General features: G+C 57.3%; 2 protein-coding genes across 5 annotated transcripts in view; one reads left to right on the top strand and one right to left on the bottom strand.

Annotated features, from left to right (window-relative positions):
- The first annotated feature begins 633 nt into the window (after positions 1 to 633).
- Positions 634 to 7,884, top strand: LDHD (lactate dehydrogenase D). 2 transcript variants are annotated; one of them, XM_055078942.1, is made up of 12 exons: positions 634 to 720; positions 1,233 to 1,345; positions 1,593 to 1,672; positions 1,958 to 2,095; positions 2,234 to 2,393; positions 2,640 to 2,839; positions 2,934 to 3,062; positions 3,155 to 3,282; positions 3,747 to 3,837; positions 3,917 to 4,028; positions 4,116 to 6,489; positions 7,623 to 7,884. In XM_055078942.1, the coding sequence occupies exons 1-11, from the start codon at positions 649 to 651 to the stop codon at positions 4,279 to 4,281; spliced, it is 1,389 nt and encodes a 462-aa protein (XP_054934917.1). In that variant the 5' UTR covers positions 634 to 648; the 3' UTR covers positions 4,282 to 6,489; positions 7,623 to 7,884. The 2 variants fall into 2 exon arrangements, with proteins under 2 accessions (XP_054934917.1, XP_054934916.1); XM_055078941.1 differs by having other exon boundaries at positions 1,593 to 1,734; positions 1,958 to 2,099; positions 7,623 to 7,882.
- A 176-nt stretch (positions 7,885 to 8,060) lies between these two features.
- The window catches only part of ZNRF1 (zinc and ring finger 1), a 103,222-nt gene continuing 91,526 nt past the window's right edge, over positions 8,061 to 19,756 (bottom strand). For 2 of the 3 annotated variants that reach the window (XM_007102266.3, XM_028477615.2), the window contains 3 exons: positions 11,811 to 11,916; positions 10,214 to 10,305; positions 8,558 to 8,889 (listed from right to left, as the gene is read on the bottom strand). In XM_007102266.3, the coding sequence (XP_007102328.1) occupies positions 10,248 to 10,305; positions 11,811 to 11,916 (164 nt within the window). In that variant the 3' untranslated portion in view covers positions 8,558 to 8,889; positions 10,214 to 10,247. The other variant, XM_028477617.2, reaches the window with a different exon arrangement.

The following is a 19,756-nucleotide window of genomic DNA, read 5'->3' as shown; positions in this document are numbered from 1 at the left end:
GTAGGAGTTTGTATTCCTGGTTTGACTGGGAAGAAAAACAAAGCCAGAAATAGCTTTATCTCAGTAATGTTAGCAACACGCTTCTACAAATTTGCTGTGGGAGGAAAACAGAGCTTGGAATACTTTCAAGAGCAGCAGCCACATCACTCCCCTTGATCCTGGGATATGCCCAGTGGGAGAGTGGAGACAAAGGGATGCGACAGTCTTTTCCTTCGCTTGTCTGGCAAACTGCTGCTCATCCTTAGCACGCCTCTTCCAGGAAGTCTTCCTGGCTTGCCTTACTGCCCTACCCCATCCTAACCCCCAAGAGCCTCCCTGTGCTTTCCTCCTCATAGCCCAGATCAAGGCCTACCCTAACTGTGACACCGGAGCTGGGTCTTGCAGGGTGAGAAAGATCAAGGGTGTGTTCCAAGCCCCTGAGCCTTGCTGGAGCTCTGGGTATTTGGACCGCAAGAAGCCACTGCATAGTCTTAAGCCAGGAAGTGGCAGTTGTTCTGTTTCCCTTTGTGCTCAGTAAGCCTCACCTCTCCTTTAAGAAGTACTGACTCAGCGAGGGCTGACAGGGCCACCTTAAGGCTGTGCCACCTTAAGCAGCCCTGCCCCCAGCACAACCAATAGGCTGGGGTAGTCACCGGCTGTTGCCCAGCTATGGCCAGCCTGCTCCGGGCTGCAACTTGGGGGATGTTCCCCTGGAGGGGCTACTGCTCCAGGGGGACACAGGTAGGTGGGAGGCGAGGAGCCCCTTAGAGGGTGGGGGGCCCCCGATGCCGAGTTCCGGCCAGACTCTGTGCTGCCCCAGCACCAGGAGACCTTGAGCAGAGGCTCGCTGGGCTCACCCCAGGTCAAGTGTGGGTGTTCAGTGAGCTGGGCCGAAGCCCTCACAGCTGCCATGAGTGGGGCTGGGGGGGTGTTCAACTGAAAGATTTGTGGACTCTAGGGCACCCCTTTGAGGCCCCAGAATACACACACATTTCGAAAGAATGCCTGGGAGGCAAGGAGCTGGGTTCTAGGCCAGGCCCTGTCCTGGACTTGCTGGCCTCTTTTCCTCATCTGTAAAATGGGCAGAAATCCCCAGAAGGGCTCCAAGAGCCCTGTGAGCCCCCGGCCAAGGCAGGGTAGGGGTGTGGGTGCCTCTGTTCACAGGCAATGGAACCCCCACTCCCACCCCTCCCACTGGCCAGGTGGCCCCAGGTATCTTTGAGTGACCCTGCCAATGTGTTTCTCCCCTGCAGGGCAAACTCAGCGAGGGCTTTGTGGAGGCTCTGAAGGCAGTTGTGGGGAGCCCCCATGTGTCTATTGCTGCTGCGGTCCGAGAGCAGCACGGGCACGATGAGTCAATGCACAGGTGGGCTCCGCCACCCCCCTGCATCAGAACCCCTGGCTGGGAGTGAGGGTCCTGGGTTATCTTCTGCCCCTCAACCCCCGCCATCTGTTTTTGGGTGCTCTGGCATTCTCCACCTCTCCTCTATGCCCCCGGAAGGGTGTTCTCTGCCCCTCGCCCACTGTGCAGCCTCAGGCCCTGCAATACCTTCAAAATTGAGCAGGACCAGAGGGTACCACACACCCCTACATTGCTGAGGGTCTGGTTCCAGGTGCCAACCTCCGGACGCCGTGGTGTGGCCCCAGAATGTGGAGCAGGTCAGCAGGCTGGCAGCCCTGTGCTATGGCCAAGGTGTGCCCATCATCCCATTCGGCTCGGGCACCGGGCTTGAGGGTGGAGTCTGTGCCGTGCAGGTATGTATGGTGGGTGGCCTCCTCCCCTGGCCAGGCTCTAGTCCCACCACACTGGCAGCTGCCTCCTCCACCACACCAGCCTGGCTGGCCAGGTCCAGCCCTCCTTACCTGCCGTCCTGGGGCTCTGGTCTGGCTGCTGGGAAGTCGGCCACGAGCTGGGGTCCTGGGGGCTGTGTCCTGGCGAAAGATCTAGGTCAGTGACCGCTTGAACGCCCTCCGCCAGGGCGGCGTCTGTGTCAACCTGACCCACATGGACCGAATCCTGGAGCTGAATCCGGAAGACTTCTCTGTGGTGGTGGAGCCCGGCGTCACCCGCAAAGCCCTCAACACCCACCTGCGCGACAGCGGCCTCTGGTTCCCTGTGGGTAGGCTGGGGCTCCAGGACTTTCCTGGGCCTGGAGGGCTCCCTGGTGGCAGGGGTGTTTCTGGGGCTTGGCGGGACCCCTCTGCCCACGGGCACCCGCCCCAGGCTTCCTTCTGCCTGCCCTCCACCCTCCAGACCCAGGTGCAGACGCCTCTCTCTGCGGCATGGTGGCCACCGGCGCCTCGGGCACCAACGCTGTGCGCTACGGCACCATGCGCGACAACGTGCTGAACCTGGAGGTGGTGCTGCCGGGAGGGCGGTTGCTTCACAGTGCGGGCCCCGGCCGTCACTTCCGGTGAGCGCCCTCTACCGACGGCGACGGGGGCCTCCTGGAGAGGCGGGTCATGAAACTGCCCTGTGGGCAAAAGCTGGTGGTCCGGAGGCTGATTTGGGCTGTGCCAGGGAACGGCTGCCTGGGTGGCAGTCTGCACGGAGGCGGGTCAGCCCAGACCTCAGGCTCAGCTCCCCACCTGGCTTCTGGCCAGAAATCCGTCGTCACGTGGCCTGGGCACTCACCTACCTCATGTCCCCGGGGACCCAGGAAGAGCGCAGCTGGCTACAACCTCACCGGGCTGTTTGTGGGCTCCGAGGGGACGCTGGGCCTCATCACAGCCGCCACACTGCGCCTGCACCCTGCCCCTGAGGCCACGGTGGCCGCCACCTGTGCCTTCCCCAGCGTCCAGGCGGCCGTGGACAGCACCGTACACATCCTCCAGGCTGCAGTGCCCGTGGCCCGCATTGGTGAGCCTGGGATTGGGCCGTCCAGGTGGGCTCCCCGGAGGAGGCCCTCTTTGAAGGCCATGCGTCACCTCACGTGGCCTCTCCTTGCTCCCAGAGTTCCTGGATGATGTCATGATGGACGCCTGCAACAGGCATAGCAAGCTGAACTGCTGCGTGGCGCCCACGCTCTTCCTCGAGTTCCACGGCTCCGAGCAGGCGCTGGCAGAGCAGGTGCAGCGCACAGGTGTGCTGGGGTGCTGTGGTGCTGTGGGGAGAGGGGGGCGGGGCCCGGCTGCCCCAGAGTAGGGCCTGGTGTCAACCCCCCGCCCCCGACAGAGGAGATCATCCGGCACAACGGAGGCTCTCACTTCTCCTGGGCCAAGGAGGCGGAGGAGCGCAGCCGGCTCTGGGCAGCGCGGCACAACGCCTGGTACGCTGCCCTGGCGCTGCGGCCGGGCTGCAAGGTGAGCGGGCTGGGATGCACGCGGGAGCCTTTCCTCAGCCTACTGCCCTATTGTCCAGGGCAGCAGGCAGAGGCCCCGGCGGGCAGGACTGCCAAATCTTCGGGAGGGAGCCCCTGCCCCGAGCCAGGCCCTGGGTGCAGGGACCGAGCAGGGGCAGTGTAAACACAGAAGGCAGGCTTCCTGGAGGAAGAGGTGGTGAAGCGGAAGGTGGTAGCCAACAGGAAGGGGAGGCTGGGCTCCAGGTGCTGGGGGGCCTGCACAGTGGTGGGGGTGGGGAGCAGGATGAGAGCCCTGGGAGCCTAGCCGGGCCAGTCGCCTTGTTGCACAGGGGAAACTGAGGCTTAGAGACAGCAGGCACGTTCCTGTGAGAGGCCGAGCCCCCTGAGCCCATTCGTATCCTTGACCCCTTACCTCCCGGGCAGGCTGGGTGAGGGAGGGAAGCTCACCGGCCTGCCCCGACTCAGGGCTATTCCACCGACGTGTGTGTGCCCATCTCCCGGCTGCCGGAGATCCTGGTGCAGACCAAGGAGGACCTGCAGGCCTCGGGACTCACAGGTTCTGCCTACCCCATGCGGGGCGCGGTGGGAGGGTGGGGGCGGGGCTGGGGCAGCAGCTCTGTCCTCTGGGCCCCCAGGAACCATCGTTGGGCACGTGGGTGACGGCAATTTCCACTGCATCCTGGTGGTAGACCCGGAGGACCACGAGGAGCTCCTCAGGGTCAAGGACTTTGCAGAACAGCTGGTTAGGTAAGGGCAAAGCGGGAAGCAGGGTGGGGGAGAGCTGAGGGAAGTGGGAGGGGCACCCGCTGAGGACCTCTTCCCGCTGCTTCCCAGGCGAGCACTGGCACTCCATGGCACGTGCACGGGGGAACATGGCATCGGTCTGGGCAAGCGGCAGCTGCTGCAGGAGGAGGTGGGCACGGTGGGCATTGAGACCATGCGGCAGCTCAAGGCCACGCTGGACCCCCGAGGCCTCATGAACCCAGGCAAGGTGCTGTGAGGGGCTCGGAGCACCTGGCCCACAAGCCCCCAGAGAGTGGCACCTCCCGTTCCGGAACCTGTTTTCCCACCACAGAACAGCGCTGCCTTTGCCTAGACCCTGCAGGGGTCTTCGCCAGCCCGCTAGCCCTTTTATCCAAGCCGAGGCCAGAGAGAGGAGGGAGGAGCCTGGTCCGCCGTCTTCTCCCTGGCCCTCTTGCTGGCCTCAGGAGCCTTTGGTCAAGTAAATGGCTCAGGGTCATTCCCAGTGAAGCTGCTTCCTCTCTGCTCGCTTACACATCCTGTAAGGTGGTGTGGGTCAGTCACCCCAAAGACTAGGACGACTCCCCTCCACCTTAGCCTCCTCATTGCCAGGGCAGGAGAACAAAGGCTGGGGGCCCCAGCACCCAAAGCCCAACTCCATCTGCCTGGTGACGGGAATGCTCCTTTGCTGGTGGGGGAAGGGACCTTTGGCTTCACACTCACAGACCCCCAAAATAAACCTGAACCCCACTTGCAGTTGTCTGGAGACGAGCAGGCAGCACCTGTGAATGGACCCCTGTGCCTGCCTGCCCCACCTCCTCCAAGTTCTCTGTCCTTTGGCTGGTGACGCCCTCGTCCCTCATCCCGGGCCTGCCCTCTGACTTGCTGCAGCCTGAGGAGGGGCAGCTGCTCTGCCTCTCAGAGCCCCAGGGCCTAAGGACTTGCCCATGTCCATCATCACTTACCACAGACTCCCCCACTGAGCCCCAACTGGGCTCTAGAACATTCTGAACATGTCCTTCAAGTGGCTGCTACCAACCACTGCAAATGGAAGTGATTTTCCCGGTACCACACCTCTCCACAGTGTGATGTATTATACGACCAGCTTTTTTGCCCTCAACCTCAGGGCCTGCCCCTGCCTTGGTCAGGACTCCTGATCAGAGGACCTTGTCGGGGTTACCCTGGCAGTTGTTCCCCCTAAGCCCACGAGAGGGCGCCCGACACCTCAAAGCTTAGACACCAGTATCTGCTTGGGGCAGTGGTACCCAGCACTCACCTCTGCAGGGACCTGCAGCTCTCAGCTCTGGGCCCCCCACTTCCCAGGGTCTAGCAGGTGCCTGGAGTCCTGGAAACCAGTCTCTAAGCTCTCCACTCCCCTGCAGGTCCCAGGAGCCTCTAGTGCAGGCCCATCTCCCTCACCCCAAGGCCTTGGCCCTTAGTTAAGGGGCTGAGCGAGGGGCGCAGGGGAGTCAGCGGCACACTCCAGCTCACCTCACTCCCACTCTCCCAAGCCACCTCTGAGCTCCTTCCCTGCCTCCACCTCCTCCGCCCCTCCCCACCTCTCCCCACAGCTGTTCAGGCAGCCCCTCTGGCTCCTGAGACCAGCTCGGTTCTTGGAACCCCTCCTCTCTGCTAACTCGGAGTTGAGCCCTGAGTTCGCTTCCCTATGACATTTCTGTCCCTTGGATGTGCCAGGGGGTGGTGTGGGGCAAGTCCCATGGGCCCTCCCCCACAAGCACCCAATAAAGCAGACTCGAACCATCTAACCATCGGCCACCAGTGCCCTCCCCTCCACGCAGGCTGCCCGCCACCAGCAGCCCCCCGGGGCAGCATTCTGCAGGCGCAGGCTCCTCCCCTACAGGGCAGGGCTTGTCTCTGATGTGCCCCTCAGTGCCTGGCAACTAGTAGGTGTTGAGCAAATGGCCACTTCCCCACAATTCTTTACTAGGAAAAACTCCAAACACGCAGGAGAGTTGAAAGAACAAGTACACTGTTCACTGAAATACTAGCCGCTGAAGATTCAACAATGAATATTTTTGCCTTACTTGCTTCGTGCGTGTATTTTTCGGGGAACCATTTGGAATTGAGTTACAAATTTGTTGACATCATTCACCTACATAATTCAGCATCTATTCTCTAGGAATATAAGGACCTAAAAGCCTCGACACCATTAAACGGCTCCTAGATGACTGGTTTTAGTGAGGTGACCCTTTCCAGGAAGCCCCCCCGCCCACAAGTGTGCTGGGCCCTTAGCAGAGGGACTGACTGGGTGGAACCCACCTCCCAGTTCCTGCCAATTCCCTCCCCTCCCGGAAAGGCAGAATTGAGACCTGTTGGGATGGAGGATGACAGACACCAGTTCTGTCTGGAAAGCCCGGACAACCCCGGTCCTACCCCGCCCAGGAGCTGGCACTCTGGGTCTGAATTTGGAGGAGACGGCAACCAGCAGAGGGCTGCAGTGTGCCAGGTGGGAGTGAAGTCGCTGGGGGTGGGATAGGCACCAGCCCCAGGAGCCTGGAATAGCAGCCGGCGTGGGCTCCAGCCCTGCCCCACCCAGCTCGACCCCTCAGCTCACCCAGGGCGCTGCCAAGGCTGCCGGGCCTAAGCCACCGAGGTGGGCACAGAGGCCTCCTCCGCCTGCAGGCCCAGGGGTCAGGCAAGGAGATCCTCAGGGCCAGCTTTGCTGGAGGAATTAAATATAGAACAGGCAGACATAGTTGCCAGGCAGAAGCAGGAGGTGCTGTGAATAGAACAGTGCTCTTTGCGGTGACAAAGCCACGAGCGAGCCTGCTATGCACGTGCCAGGGGCTTCTGGGCAGATCCTCTGACCCTCACGGTGGCCTCTGAGCTGCATGACTTTGTTCCCACTTCATGTGTGGGGAATCTGAAGTTTAGATGAAGTCCTTTCCCCAGCGTGGTTCTGCCAGGCAGAGGAGCCCCATACAGACAGTTTAGAGCCCAGGTTTTTGCCACCAGGGTGATTGCGGGTCCCCGGGGACCACCCCACAAGCTTAGACCCACGAACTCCTCTCGAGTATTTCTCTGAAATGCTGAGCGTGCCAGTGCCTTGGCTCACATTTGCCCACCAGCCTGCAATGCCCTTGTACAGAGCAGGTGCTTCAGCAAGTGTCTGACAGAAGACAACTGCAGAGCCTGGGCCTGGTGGGGTCAGAGCCCATAGAGGCAGCAGCACACAGGAGGCCCGAGAAGGGGCGGAGCAGACATCTTCCTCCACAGGCTCTGCAGGAGGCTCTGGAATGCTGCTCCGGGAGCCGGTCTGGCACAGGGACAGAGGCCAGGTGTGCACTGCTACCTGCTGCCCTGAGCTTCCCACCCAGCCCAAGGTGTGCCAACTCTTGCGAGCCCTGAGTGGCTGGTTCTAGTTCAAGGGCTCTGAGCTGGCTTAGCCCCAAACCAGGGCCTCTTTCTGGGCCTCAATGAAGGATGCCCATGAGTCAGCACTGAGATGTGGCCGGGGCAACAGGAAGGGCAGGGTGTGGAACGGGGAGCCAGGGACTGGGCGGGGGGCGGTCTGGGCCAATGCCTGGAAGAACCCGCATCCTTGCAGCCTCCATCCACTGCAAGGTCTTTGCCCTGCAGATCTTTCCAGAAGAGTTCTGTCACGACCACTCCACAGGTGACGGCAGATAGATTCCACGAGGCTTGAATGGGTCATAAAGCTGCGGGACTCCGGCCTGACCTGCCACGTTCCCTCACCCAGGCGTGACCGCTGAGAACCACATCACACACCTGTAGCCCCGACGCTAGCCTGAAGGAAGGCTAAGGAGGTAGGCAAGGGAGCAGGGGACAGACCTTCAACGCCCGTTTCTTGATTGTGTAACAATACTTGATTAAAATGAAGTCACACAGTGCATCTTTTATTAGACATTATTTTAATACCATATCAAAACACCTTGACTAATGAAGAAAGCCTTTTCCCCCAGCTTTGAACGTATTTTTAAACATTTTATAAGGTTTTTTTTTTTGTATTTTAAAATATAAATACAGAAACCTATCTTGCAGGGGCTGATGCCACACGTGAACATCAATGGCTAGAATGTTCTCAAACAGAATGCCTGAAAACAGGGGCAGCTGTACATATCCCTTTAATAAGTCTTTTGTTTGTCTAGGTTTTCTGGAAAAAAAATCCACAAGGGTCTAAGAAAAACGTTCAGGCATTTTTGCAGGACACTTGTGATTGTTAAATCCTCTGAACTGACCAGAACCAGGAGGGAAGAGGGGAGGAGAAATGGAAAGGAGGCGGGGAGAAGGTCCTCAGTGGGTTGGTTTTTGGCAATGAAGTCAAGATATCAGGGTCCCAAGGGGGAGAAAAGTGCAAAACCAAGCCAGAAAATTGGGGAAAAAACCAAACGAACAACAACAAAAAAAAACCAAGGCAGAGCGGTTGATGGAGAGACCGCCGGGTGCCGGGCACAGGAGGGCTGTGAGCTCTGCTCTGCGAGTGGCGAGAACCCGGCTCTGGTCGTTTTGTCACTGAGTGGGGTTCTGGCCGGGCAGCAGACGGCAATCTGTAAACATCACGAGGGAAAACACCAGTCGACACTAGACATTTTTTTTTTTATAATTTTTTTTTTTTGTAAACACTTCAGAGACAGACCCACAACGCCTTTCAAAGGTGAAAAAGAAAATGCCCTTTCCCTCCTGAGATGAGGATGAGGGGAAGGATATTGGGTGATTCTTTCTTCTCTCAAACTCGCTCTCATTCAATCTGGTGTCCTCAGGGAGAAAGGGAGAACCATTCTCTGGAAGTCAGTGCAGGAGGGGTGCCCTGTTCCCACTGGTGTCCCCAGCTCAGCTCTGCCCCAGTGTCCGAAGCCTCCTCTCAGGAACGGGGGCCTGGCTGTCCCTGTGGGGACCGTAAGATGTAAGTCGTGCTCCATCGGGCCCGAGGCCAGCCGCGTGCATCCTGCTGAGGCCGGGCAGGGGCACCGGTGGTTCCGGTCTGGGGGCCCCGAAGCCAAACATCACGCCGGGAATTTGGACCTGCAGCCAGCACCAGGCTCCATTCCCCCTGCCTCACTATTCCCCTCGCCTTTTCTTCACCCCACGTCCTCAGTTTTTTAGGTGAAGGTAAAAAGGGCAAATGTCCCTGAATAGTTTGACATCATCAGCTGTTCTGGGAGTTTACTTGGAATAAATAAAATAAACCTAACAAAGAACAAAAGAAAACAAAAAACCAGAGAAAGAGGGAGGTGGGGGGAGAGAGGAAGGGAGGGAGGGAGGGAGAGGGAGGAAGAGAGAGAGAGAGAGAGAGAGAGAGAGAGAGAGAGAGAGAGAGCAAGCAAAAGAGGGCCCCAAACCCTTGGATTCACGTGAGATGAGGTAGGTTTTGGTTTCTCTGGGGGTTTGGTTTGTTTGGCAGAAAACAGAAAAGTGCCAGCCCAGAACTCGGGAGGGACAGGTAGGATGGGGACAGGAGAGAATGGTCAGCAGTAAAGCAGGGTGCCTGGGGGAGAAACTGGGGTCGGACGACGTGACAGGGGAGCACACGTGCACATCTCGGGAGGAAGCTGGTTGTGCCGGTCTGCTGTGCAAACAGGGACTTGGGTGGCGGGGCCCCAGGTCTGGCCTGGGGGCCTCAGATTCATCTGGAAGGGGGTGAGGGCGGTGGGTGCAGGCGGGAAGAACCAGCCAAGAGACGGCTGCTGACAAGCGCTGCAGGGAACAAGGCGCCGTCCCACACTCGGTCTTGTCCAATGAGTGTGCTGTCCACGCGGGGACGCAAGCGAGATTATCCCGTCCCCAAAGCAGCAGCAGAGACACCCACGCCACCGAGGGGCCAGGACCTGCCCCGGCCCCACAGCGAGCACGAGGCACAGCTGGGGTGCATCCTGTCCCAGGGCCTGTGCTGCTTCTCCTGCCCAGCACTTTCCAAGGGACCTTCCTGAACCTTCCTTGGGGAGATTCGCTCTAGACACGGGGAACACGAGGGGCCTTCCCCCAACTCACTTTCCGCTACCCAGCAGGTTCTTCCTCGCAACGTGCGAGTCTGGACTCTCATCCTTCCCAGGAACCCTCCCCACCCCACGGAACCCCTGCTGCTGAGATGCTCCCCTCTCCCCCGACCCCTCTTGGCCAGGGGAGGCGGGGCGTGGGATGCCGTGAGGGCAGCTCAGCCCCCTTCTCCGCCTCCAGGCCCCAGAGCGACGCGACCCCAACCACGGGCTCACCTTTGAGAGGAGTCAGCAAGCGAGCCCAGCAGGGTCAGTCCGCGGGGTGTTCTGGACAAGATCTGTTCACTTCAAACCACGAGTCTATGCAACTGAGGGGAGACGGCAAGGGAGGCACATCACCGGCTGGCCAGGCCGCTCCCTGGGGGCTAGCTCCAAGGGTCGGGTCTCTGGGCAGGGGATGCCTGACGCTCACCTGCAGGGACCCCACATACCCACTGTCTGCTAGCAGAAGGGAGGACACCCAGGGGGGTCCTGGCGCAGCCGGAGTCCCGGTGCAGTGCGTATGGGCTTGGGGTGGACCTACGCGCTGCAGGATGCAGGGAGTGCGGCCTCGAGAGGGACAAGGCCTCGGGGCATGAAGCCCAGGAGGACGGCAACAGCTACGGGTCAGAGGGTGAGAGTGGGGGGCTGCACAGGGCAGCCAGTCAACTATCTCCAAGGCTTAAAGGGCAAAGAAGTGGGAACAAAGCCCTGGCAGGCTGGTCATCGCCCTGACCAAGCCTTCTCCTGAGTCACAGGAGCAGCCTGAGGCTCCCTCCCTGGTCTCCCTCTCAGGAGACCCCCAAGCTCTACCTGGCTTGGCTGGCTGTGGTGGGCAGCCAGCATCTAGCCCTCCTTCCTGGAGAAGGTGGGCCAGGGGAGGACTGGCCCTGTGGCTTAGTGACATTGCTCAGGAGAGCCAGACAAGAGGCTAGCAGGGAAATCCTGGTCTCTAGTGTTTACAGAAAGCACTGTCTGAACAGAGAGGGAACAGAAATTGGCCCAAGACAGCTTTCTGTAAAACATCTGGGTATTTTCAAAACAGGAACCAGACAGATCATTTGCATAAGTCTCTCCCAGAGCTGAAGATTCCCTTCTTCTGGCTCTGGTCAATGCTTCCCTGGGACACTGGAGACCTGGGTGCTGCGCCCAGGCCAAGACCCCCTCCCCTTAGGCCTCACTTGCGCCTTTCTGACACCAGCCACATCCATGTGCTGCCCCGTGGCCAGTGGCCCCGTGAGTCAGGCTTTGGAAAAGGCTCTGTGTCAGGAAGCAGCTCTGGGGCTCCAGGGGCCGGGAACAGGTGGAGGCCACGGGCAGCACAGAGCGTCCTCCCGTCCTGGGTAAGGAGGTGTCTTCTTTCCAGTTGGAAACAAGAATGAGGCTCATGCTGGAGCCTGAGGGCGAATCTTAGCCCTGCTAATTATAGCGGCTGGCAGCACCGGCCCACAGGTAGTGGCTATTCCTGCCTGCTGGGCCTCTGGGGAGAAGGGGTGGGGCCAGGGCAGCCAGCACACCCCTCCGTGCTGACCACCCCCCGCCACCACCAGACCAGGGTCTGCACAATGGAGCAGAGAGAGGCTCACAGAGATGGATGGGGACTCAACCTTCCAGGGGGCAGGGGCTCCACAGGCCTCCCCGTCGGCCCCGCCACCCAGGCTCTGCGCTCAGCACGTCCAGAACTCCCCACCTGCTGACCTCTGCCTCGACTCCACTCAGAGTGCTGGGGAAGGGGTGGCTAGTGACATTCTGCCCTTCTCTCCCCCCGCCCACAGGGAAGGGGCCCTCTGGGGTCTGGGGTGCAGCTAAGCTGGCCCTGCCGGCCCTCTCGTACCTTTTGTGATAAATGCACAGGCAGGGCAGCCTGGCTATCGTGTCCCCCTGAAGCAGCTCCTCCAGGCAGATCACACACTCACCCGCATCTTTAGTCAGCACGTCATCTGCAAAGGGGGGACAGGGGAGAGCGGGGGGTCAGTCACTAGCAGGCAGGGACCTAGGAGCTGCTTGGGACTGCGTGGGTCACCTGAGTCAGCAAAAGCCCATGAGGGACCTTGACATGAAGGTCCTCACTGTGGACACAAGACATGCAAACGACACGCTAACTACCTGCAGACAAAATGGGATTAATCACCAAGTAAGCAGCCCAGGCGACGAAGGACGAAAAAGGTTTGGAGAGGAGGAGACATGCAGCAGAGGCAGCACGAGACAGAATGGTTCCCTGAACAGACCTTCCCCCTAAACATACACACAGACCAGGTGCACTGGACTTCTGGTTTGGAAAAAAAATGGTGATGAGGAGAGTGGTACGAGGCAAGGGTGAAGGGGAGAAACAGGTAGCCCAGCAAATACGCGTACATGTGTGTCCACGGCAGCATCATTCACAAGAGCCAAAGGTGGGAACAACCCAAATGTCCGCCAGCGGACGAATGGAGAAATGAACCGCGTGGACCCACACAACGGCGTATCCACTCAGCCAGGAAAGGGGTGAAGAGCTGACGCCTGCTGCAACATGGATGCACCTCGAAAACATGGTGCTGGTGGAAGGAGCCAGAGGCAAAAGGCCACCCGCTGTATGATCCCGTTTATGTGAAATGTCCAGAAGAGGCAAATTCAGAGACAAAAAAGTAGGTCAGGGGCTGGAGGCAGGGGGCACTGGGGAGTGACTGCTTCATGAGTAAGTGATTTTTCCTTTGTTTTTCTTGTGGTAACATGAGATCTACCCTCTTAATAAAAATGTGGGCTTCCCTGGTGGCGCAGTTGTTGCGCGTCCGCATGCCGATGCAGGGGACCCGGGTTCGCGCCCCGGTCTGGGAGGATCCCACGTGCCGCGGAGCGGCTGGGCCCGTGAGCCATGGCCGCTGAGCCTGCGCTCCGCAACGGGAGAGGCCGCAACAGAGGGAGGCCCGCATACCACCAAAAAAAAAAAAAAAAAAAATGTAAGAGTACACTATACTATTGTTATAGGCACCATGCTGCAGAGCAGACCTCTAGACTTATACATGTTGCATAACTGAAACTTTTTTCTTTTTTTTAAAAGTCACATTATCCGCTTTTTTTTTCCTCCCAAATATTTATTTATTTATTTATTTGGCTGCACCAGGTTTTAGTCGTGGCATACAGGATCTAGCTCCCCAACCAGGGATCGAACCCGGGCCCCCTGCAATGGGAACGAGGAGTCTTAACCACTGGACCACCAGGGACGTCCCACAACTGAAACTTTCTGCCAGTTGTATAGCAATTGCCTGTTTCCCTCTCCCCTGTCAACCACACTTCTACTCTCTGGTTCTATGGGGTTGACTGCTTTAGATCCTTCATGTAAGTGGAATCATGCAAGGAGTTCCTTCTGAGATGATGAAATGTTTGGAACTAGACAGAGATGGTGGTTGCACAACATTGTGAATGTCCCAAATGCTACTACACTGTACATGTAAAAATGGTTACTTGTGTGTTATACAAACTTAAACTCAGTTAAATATTTTTAAAAAACACCCCACACACCACCAGAAAAGAATGACTGGAAGGAAGCTGCTGTCCACCACGGCCCCAAGTGAAGCAGTGACCAGAGCAGCCCGAGCAGAACAGGGGGCCGAGCCAGCATCCCCTACGACATTTCTATGACATTCTGGGCACTGGCGACTCAGTGAATAAGCCACGGTCTCAGGAGTCAAGAAACTCACAGTCTAGCAGGGGTGGCTGAACAAGAAGACGGAAATGAACAGCACAGGAATTCCTGGAAGTCTTACGACGCACACAGATCCAGACGTGAGAAGTACGGGAGATGCCTAATCGGGATGGGGACTGCTCAGGGAGGGATATTCCAGGCAAAGGGGACAGCATCTGTGCACCCGGCAAGGCAGGACGTTTGCTGTGGTAGGTACAGAGTCCTGGGGCCACGGCGGGGTAGGTGAGACCAACTTCCTGAGGACGGACTTGTATCCTGCTGTGCTACCTGGGCTTTATCTGGGTCAATGAAAGGCCTTGGAGACGCACTGATCAAATCTAGTCTCCTGAAACTAATGGAAATGACTGGAAGAGCCCACAGATGGGGAGCCCGCTATGGAGGCTAATGCCGTGGTGCAGGAGAGATGAACTCAAGGCTGGCACCAGCAATGGGGGGAGGTGGATGGCATGAATTGGGGCAGCTGGGCAAACGGGGGGCAGGGGAGGGGAGCGCATGCTTGTCAGAGCGAGAGGGAGCCAGGAGGAGGGCCAGCTTGGGAAGTAATGATGAGCTCAGAGCTGGGTGGTAGGCGCTGACCAGGCGTCTCCCCGCCGGACGCGCTAATGGAAACCTGCTGGAGTCCATTCAAGTCCAGATCTGGGGTTTAGAGGAGAAATGTGGGCAACAGGGGTAGGTGTGGGATAAAGAGCTTAGACAAATCTAAAGAGGGCAGATGACTGAACCCAGGTGAATTCTAATATTTGAAAGGCAGGTGGAAGAGGTGAAGTCAGCAAAAGGTTACCCAGAAGTTCTCAAAACCACAGGAGAAATACCCTGAGAACAGGTTCTGGATGTAAAGAAAGCAAAGTCTGAAGCAGGGTAATTCCCCACTTCTGAAAGATTTTAACTGATCGTGAACACTGCCAATGATAAACACTGAGATTTCATGGGTGTTCAGTGAGCCTCAGGATCTCACAAGCCAGGCAGGGCACACGGTGTTATTCCTGTTTTGCAAACGGGGACACTGCAGCCAGAGAACCAGACACCTTGCCAAAGTGAGAGGGCTCACGAATGGGGCAGGGCCAGGGACCCTCTGTGGCGCTGCCCTCCACCACTGTGGTTTCTTTGTGCCCTCTGACTACTTTAGTGGAAGGGGAAACATCTGGGGCCCATAAAATGAGGATTCTTCATGGCCTAGAAGGGTATGGTGACTCAGAGCCCCCCATCAGGAACCCCAAGGAAAACAACTAAGATAGAATTAACTCAGTACTTAAGTCCTTATGCACAAGAGCTGGGAGAGAAGTCACTTTCAGCTTCCAGGCCACCAGGACAGCCTATGGTCATGTTCTCTGTTAAGATCTGCCTACCCCAAAGCCCCAAAGCCCACCTGAAAGGGCGACATGGAGGGAAAAGCAGACAGCGTACAGTCGGTCTGCCACTGGAGTGTAATCTCAGACTCCAAACGCGGCAAGTGGCACATCTGTAAAAGGGTATGACCCCATTTTTTAAAAAGCACTAGATACCATACACATTTAAATATTTGTGTGTGTGGAAGCACAGGAAAAAGTCTGGAAGGAAACACACACTTTAATAGTAGTGGAGGAAAGGAGGATTAGAAGAAAATTATTTTTATATATTTTTGAATTGTTTGAACAGGCATTACTTTTATAATTAACAACCCCCAATAAAGAAACAGACTAGTGTTTTCATTTCACTCTGAAATGTATCAAAAGGATAATACGGATTAGTGGGTGGAGAGACATGTGACAGAGCAAGTACAGTATAATGTAGACTCTAGGTGGGGGGTATTTTGGTTTTCACTGCAAAACTCTCAACTTTGCTGTACGTTTGACTTTTTTCATAATAAAACACTGGGAGGAAAAAACTCCAGTAAAGATGGGAGGAAAAACAGACCAGCTCTGAGAAGGCAGTCATACTGCAGACCTTCTTGGGCATTTATTCCCACTCTTTGTCTCCGGCATCTCATCTGTAAAGTGAGGATCTGGGATACAGCCCCTTTTCCGTGCTTCCCTCCTCACTTATGGATGATTTCCTTGGGAGCACAGCAACATTACTGATTCCGAATCAGCGTCCCCTTCTGATTGGTGAGTCAGCTGTGAGCCCAGGGGCAAGTCACAATTCCCTCAGTCCCAGTTTTCTGCATGAGCTGTGCTCTGTCTGTCCTGTCAGGTCCAGGCTGGGATAGGGGGCGGGAGCCAGGCAAGGGGATGAGACCTGGGGCTTGCTTCTTCAGCGGGACTGGACTGGACTCTCTCTTTTCTCGCTAGGTATCACTAGGGGAAGGGGAAGGAGAAGGAGGCACAAGGGCGGTTCATCTTCTTATCAAGGACTCAGACTTGAGCACATGGAGGCTAGACACCAGACTTCTCTTATGAACAGTCAATCGCCACCAGACAACCCATTACAGAGCATCTTCATGCACAGCGCTTAGCAGCCAGCCTGGGTCTGCAGCACGGATGGGAAGAACTAAACCGCACAGCTGCCTGCCAGGCTAGCACAGTGGGGAGCACATTTCACCAGCACCCAGAGCCCTGGCTGCAAAAGGCTGCCTGAGGGGTCCTGGGAGGAAGAAGAGCCAGGGCTGGGACCCTGAGAGCGCAGGGCCCGGGGAGCAACATCTCCCCACAGCGGAAGGCAAGAGGAGCCCAAATCCAGCCACAGGCCTGAGTGGGTTGGGTAAAACTTCCCGTCCCAATCCCTGGGCTCTAGGAATCAGCAGCCCCCAGATGTCCCTGGGCGCCTAGCAGGCGAGGGGAAATGGCTGAAGCTGAAGCCTGGCTATCACCCAGATCCTACAAGACTTCCGCACTCTTGTGATGGGAGCCTGCTGTCTGCTGTCGGAGGACCTTGCAGTCTGAAGCCGAGGACCCCGAGCCTGGCACAAGTTAAGGCCACTCTGCAGATGGACCCAAACGCCCCCGGGCACCCGAGGTCCCTAGAGGAGGGGGGCTCAACCGATGCTGGCCGATGAGAACACAGAACCAAGCTGTGCTTTCTCCCTTTCTCTTACTGCCTCTCAAGCACCCACAGCCGCCAGCTTCCCGACACCGTGTACAAAGCCAACGGCCCTGCCCAGGGGGGGAGTGCGGAAGTGTGCCTGGCCTGAGGGATGGTGCTGACGGTGCCAGTGCCTGGCCCTCTAGCCAGCCCAGAATGGCAGGCGATGCTCTCTGTGACAGCGCTGCGGTGGGAGGTGATGGCACACTTCTGCCCCCTCCCTGACAGCTGCTGTTCATCTGAGAAAAGTGATGGAGGAGGAGGAGAAAAAGGAGCCCTCACTTCTTTGGGGCCAGCTGTATGCGACAAATGTCGCACACACATCTCAGTGAATCCTAAAGACCCTGGGGGGTGGTCTGTGCTTCAGCTCAGGCAGCTGGTAAGTGGCCTTGACTCCCACGCCAAGTTCCTTCCACTTGGCCACCCTGCCTCCTTTCCTTAAAAGACCAGGCAGTAGAGTCTCTTCCTTGCGGCTGGAAACCACCACCCATCTCACAGACAGCTTCAGATCTTCCTCTTTGTGAACGTGGTGGAGGAACCCGGGTGCTCAGCATGAACAGGCCAGGCTGAGGGAGCTGTACTGCTGCCCTGCAGAGAGCACAGGCTCGACGTCCCCCGAGGGGACCTGCAGAGCTGCCGGCGGCACGGAGGGAAGGCTGGTGCGGGGCAGCTGAGCGGTGCCGTACGGAAGCCACTTCCCCTGCTGCCTGATGGCAGTCCCGGTCCTGGGAGGAAGGAAGGTGGGAGCCAGAGGGAGAACCCCCAGCAAATGACTCAGAAACAAAGGCTCCACCGCCGGCCCTCAATTCCAGCCTGCGTGTGGAACAGCCCAGGCTTGTAGACCCTTCGGCATGCACAGAGCTGCGGGCCCAGCCTCCTGGGGGACAGGAAGGGGCAGTGCCACCGCCGCCAGGCGTCGCCAGCTCCCTTCTTGGGAAATCTCCAGGCAAAGGGGAGACTTTGAGTAGAGAGTTCCCCTACCAGCAGTGGTGTCTCCACCGCAACCCACAGACTGTGAGGCACGACCCAACCGTTCTGGATCCAATTGTTCTGACGAGATGGGCTGCGATCACGACACACAGAGCGGGAGCCCTCAGGCCCGCAGGGCTTCATGTTTACAGAGGCTGTCCTGTGACCCCTTTCAGTCCCCTCTCCCGCGGTCTCCCCCCGACCCACTCCCCATTCACCCAGCGGCCTGCCGGGAGTTCTCCTCCTCCCTTCCCTCCTGCAGGAAGAGCACCCAGACAGACACCTCGCAGCCAGACTCAGCCGCTGCTAGGCATCGAACAATAGCTCCTGGCAGCGCCCCACTGGGCTGGGCAGGCTCCCCGGCCAGAACCTGGCTCCCCAAGGCCCAAGAAAAGGCACTTCCATCCCAACCACAGGATCCCTGAGAGCAGAGACAAAGGCCAAACAAGCACCATTTACACAGGTCTGGCTGGCTGGGGGGTAAACTAGCAGGAGGCATTCCTGCTTTGGGGGGAGCCAGATTCCCTTTCCTTTAAAGAAACCTTGTGTGACATTTATCATTTCAAGAGCCCTGAAGTTGGGGGCAATGACTTTCAGTAGAGAGGAGGGATGGATGGTGAGGACCTAAGAAGCAGGGCATGGGTCTGCGCCCCAGAAGAAAGCGAGGGGGAGAGGAACTTTTGAAGCTGCTTTGACAGCCATCAAGCTCTCTTAATACTGCTGGCAAATGGACCTGCCACACGCCAGACTCTCCCAGAGCCAAGGACCCCTGGCTGGTCCTGGAACCAGGGTCTCCTTGGCTTTCAATGGACAATCAGTCATCTGTCACGACCCCCCTCCACTCCAGTACTGTGACTCTCTTCTGTTCATAGCAGAATCAGGCCCCTCATCTCGAGGCTCGTTTTGCTGTCTGACCAGGATGATGGTCAAAATCTGAGTGCATGTTCTTGAGAATGCAAGTTCCCCCAGTCTCAGAACCACGAACAGATATTGGAAAGGAAGGGAAATTACAAGGCCCAATCAAGCTGACCACATTTACCTGCAGAAAGGGGTCCCCCCAACTCTCTCATCTTTGAGGGGTCCTGGGTTCAGAGCTGCCCACTGAAGAGAACGGAGGATAGAAGATTCTGCGCTCTCTGGTGCAGCTCCCTTCCCTACCCTTCCGAATGGGTCACCAGGACTCACAAACCAGGTGCCTGCCAGGAAACACCAGTTACTGGCCTTCACATTTCTCTTGAGCACTGGGTGAACCAGTTAAACTAGTCTTGCCTTTCCAAAACTGGCTTTTTTTTTTTTTTTTTTAAATCTGGCAGGCGGCTACTGGAGGCCTTCCAACCCACGGCTCAGGCCAACCCTCATAATAAGAAAAATACTACTTTCTATCTGCCTCATTTAGGAGGTTTCTACTCCCCCCACCCTTTGGTGGTTAACTAAATTTCATCTTATATAACCGCTATAAATTTCCTAAAAATTTCCCCAATTGGTGCCAGCAGCTACAGGAAGAGTGTATATATGTGTGTGTGTGTGTGTGTGTGTGTGTGTGTGCATATGTGTGTAGATGGGAGTGACCAGGAATTCCAGTGAATCTTCACAAGAATATAGCACTTCTTTTTTTTTTTTTTTTGTGGTACGCGGGCCTCTCACTGTTGTGGCCTCTCCCGTTGCAGAGCACAGGCTCCAGACGCACAGGCTCAGCGGCCATGGCTCACGGGCCCAGCCGCTCCGCGGCACGCGGGATACTCCCGGACCGGGGCACGAACCTGTGTCCCCCGCATCGGCAGGCGGACCCTCAGCCACTGCACCACCAGGGAAGCCCAAGAATATAGCACTTCTTAATCCACTAAGAAAGTCTCAGATTCTCCCCTTTCCAGAAAGATTCTGGGAGTTCTACACCTCACAAATGCTTTAAGTCTCTTCACTTTTCGTTTTTGTTAGAAGAGATAAAGTGAAGCTGGGGAGGTCAGGATGATAAGAAATCACTGGTAAAATATGTTACTGGCAAAACCAAAATAAATACCTAGAGGTCCGACCTGGGACTTTGGCCTAAGGCCCCGAAAAGCCTGTGCCTTATCTGAACTAAAACAGGCCCTAGACCAGCCCGGAGCCTCACACTCCCTATACAAACCCCAAGT

Source organism: Physeter macrocephalus, chromosome 17 (assembly GCF_002837175.3).
Source record: "Physeter macrocephalus isolate SW-GA chromosome 17, ASM283717v5, whole genome shotgun sequence".
NCBI lineage: Eukaryota > Metazoa > Chordata > Mammalia > Artiodactyla > Physeteridae > Physeter > Physeter macrocephalus.
This window is presented reverse-complemented; position numbering and strand designations above follow the sequence as displayed.

What these genes read in the sequence shown, in the direction of transcription:
- LDHD (XM_055078941.1), top strand. Translation starts at nt 649, where the DNA reads ATGGCCAGCCTGCTCCGGGCTGCAACTTGGGGGATGTTCCCCTGGAGG. An exon ending in GGCCCCGGCCGTCACTTCCG is followed by an intron (nt 2,394 to 2,639) that starts GTGAGCGCCCTC and finishes CCGGGGACCCAG; the next exon opens with GAAGAGCGCAGCTGGCTACA. An exon ending in GCAGGCCTCGGGACTCACAG is followed by an intron (nt 3,838 to 3,916) that starts GTTCTGCCTACC and finishes CTGGGCCCCCAG; the next exon opens with GAACCATCGTTGGGCACGTG.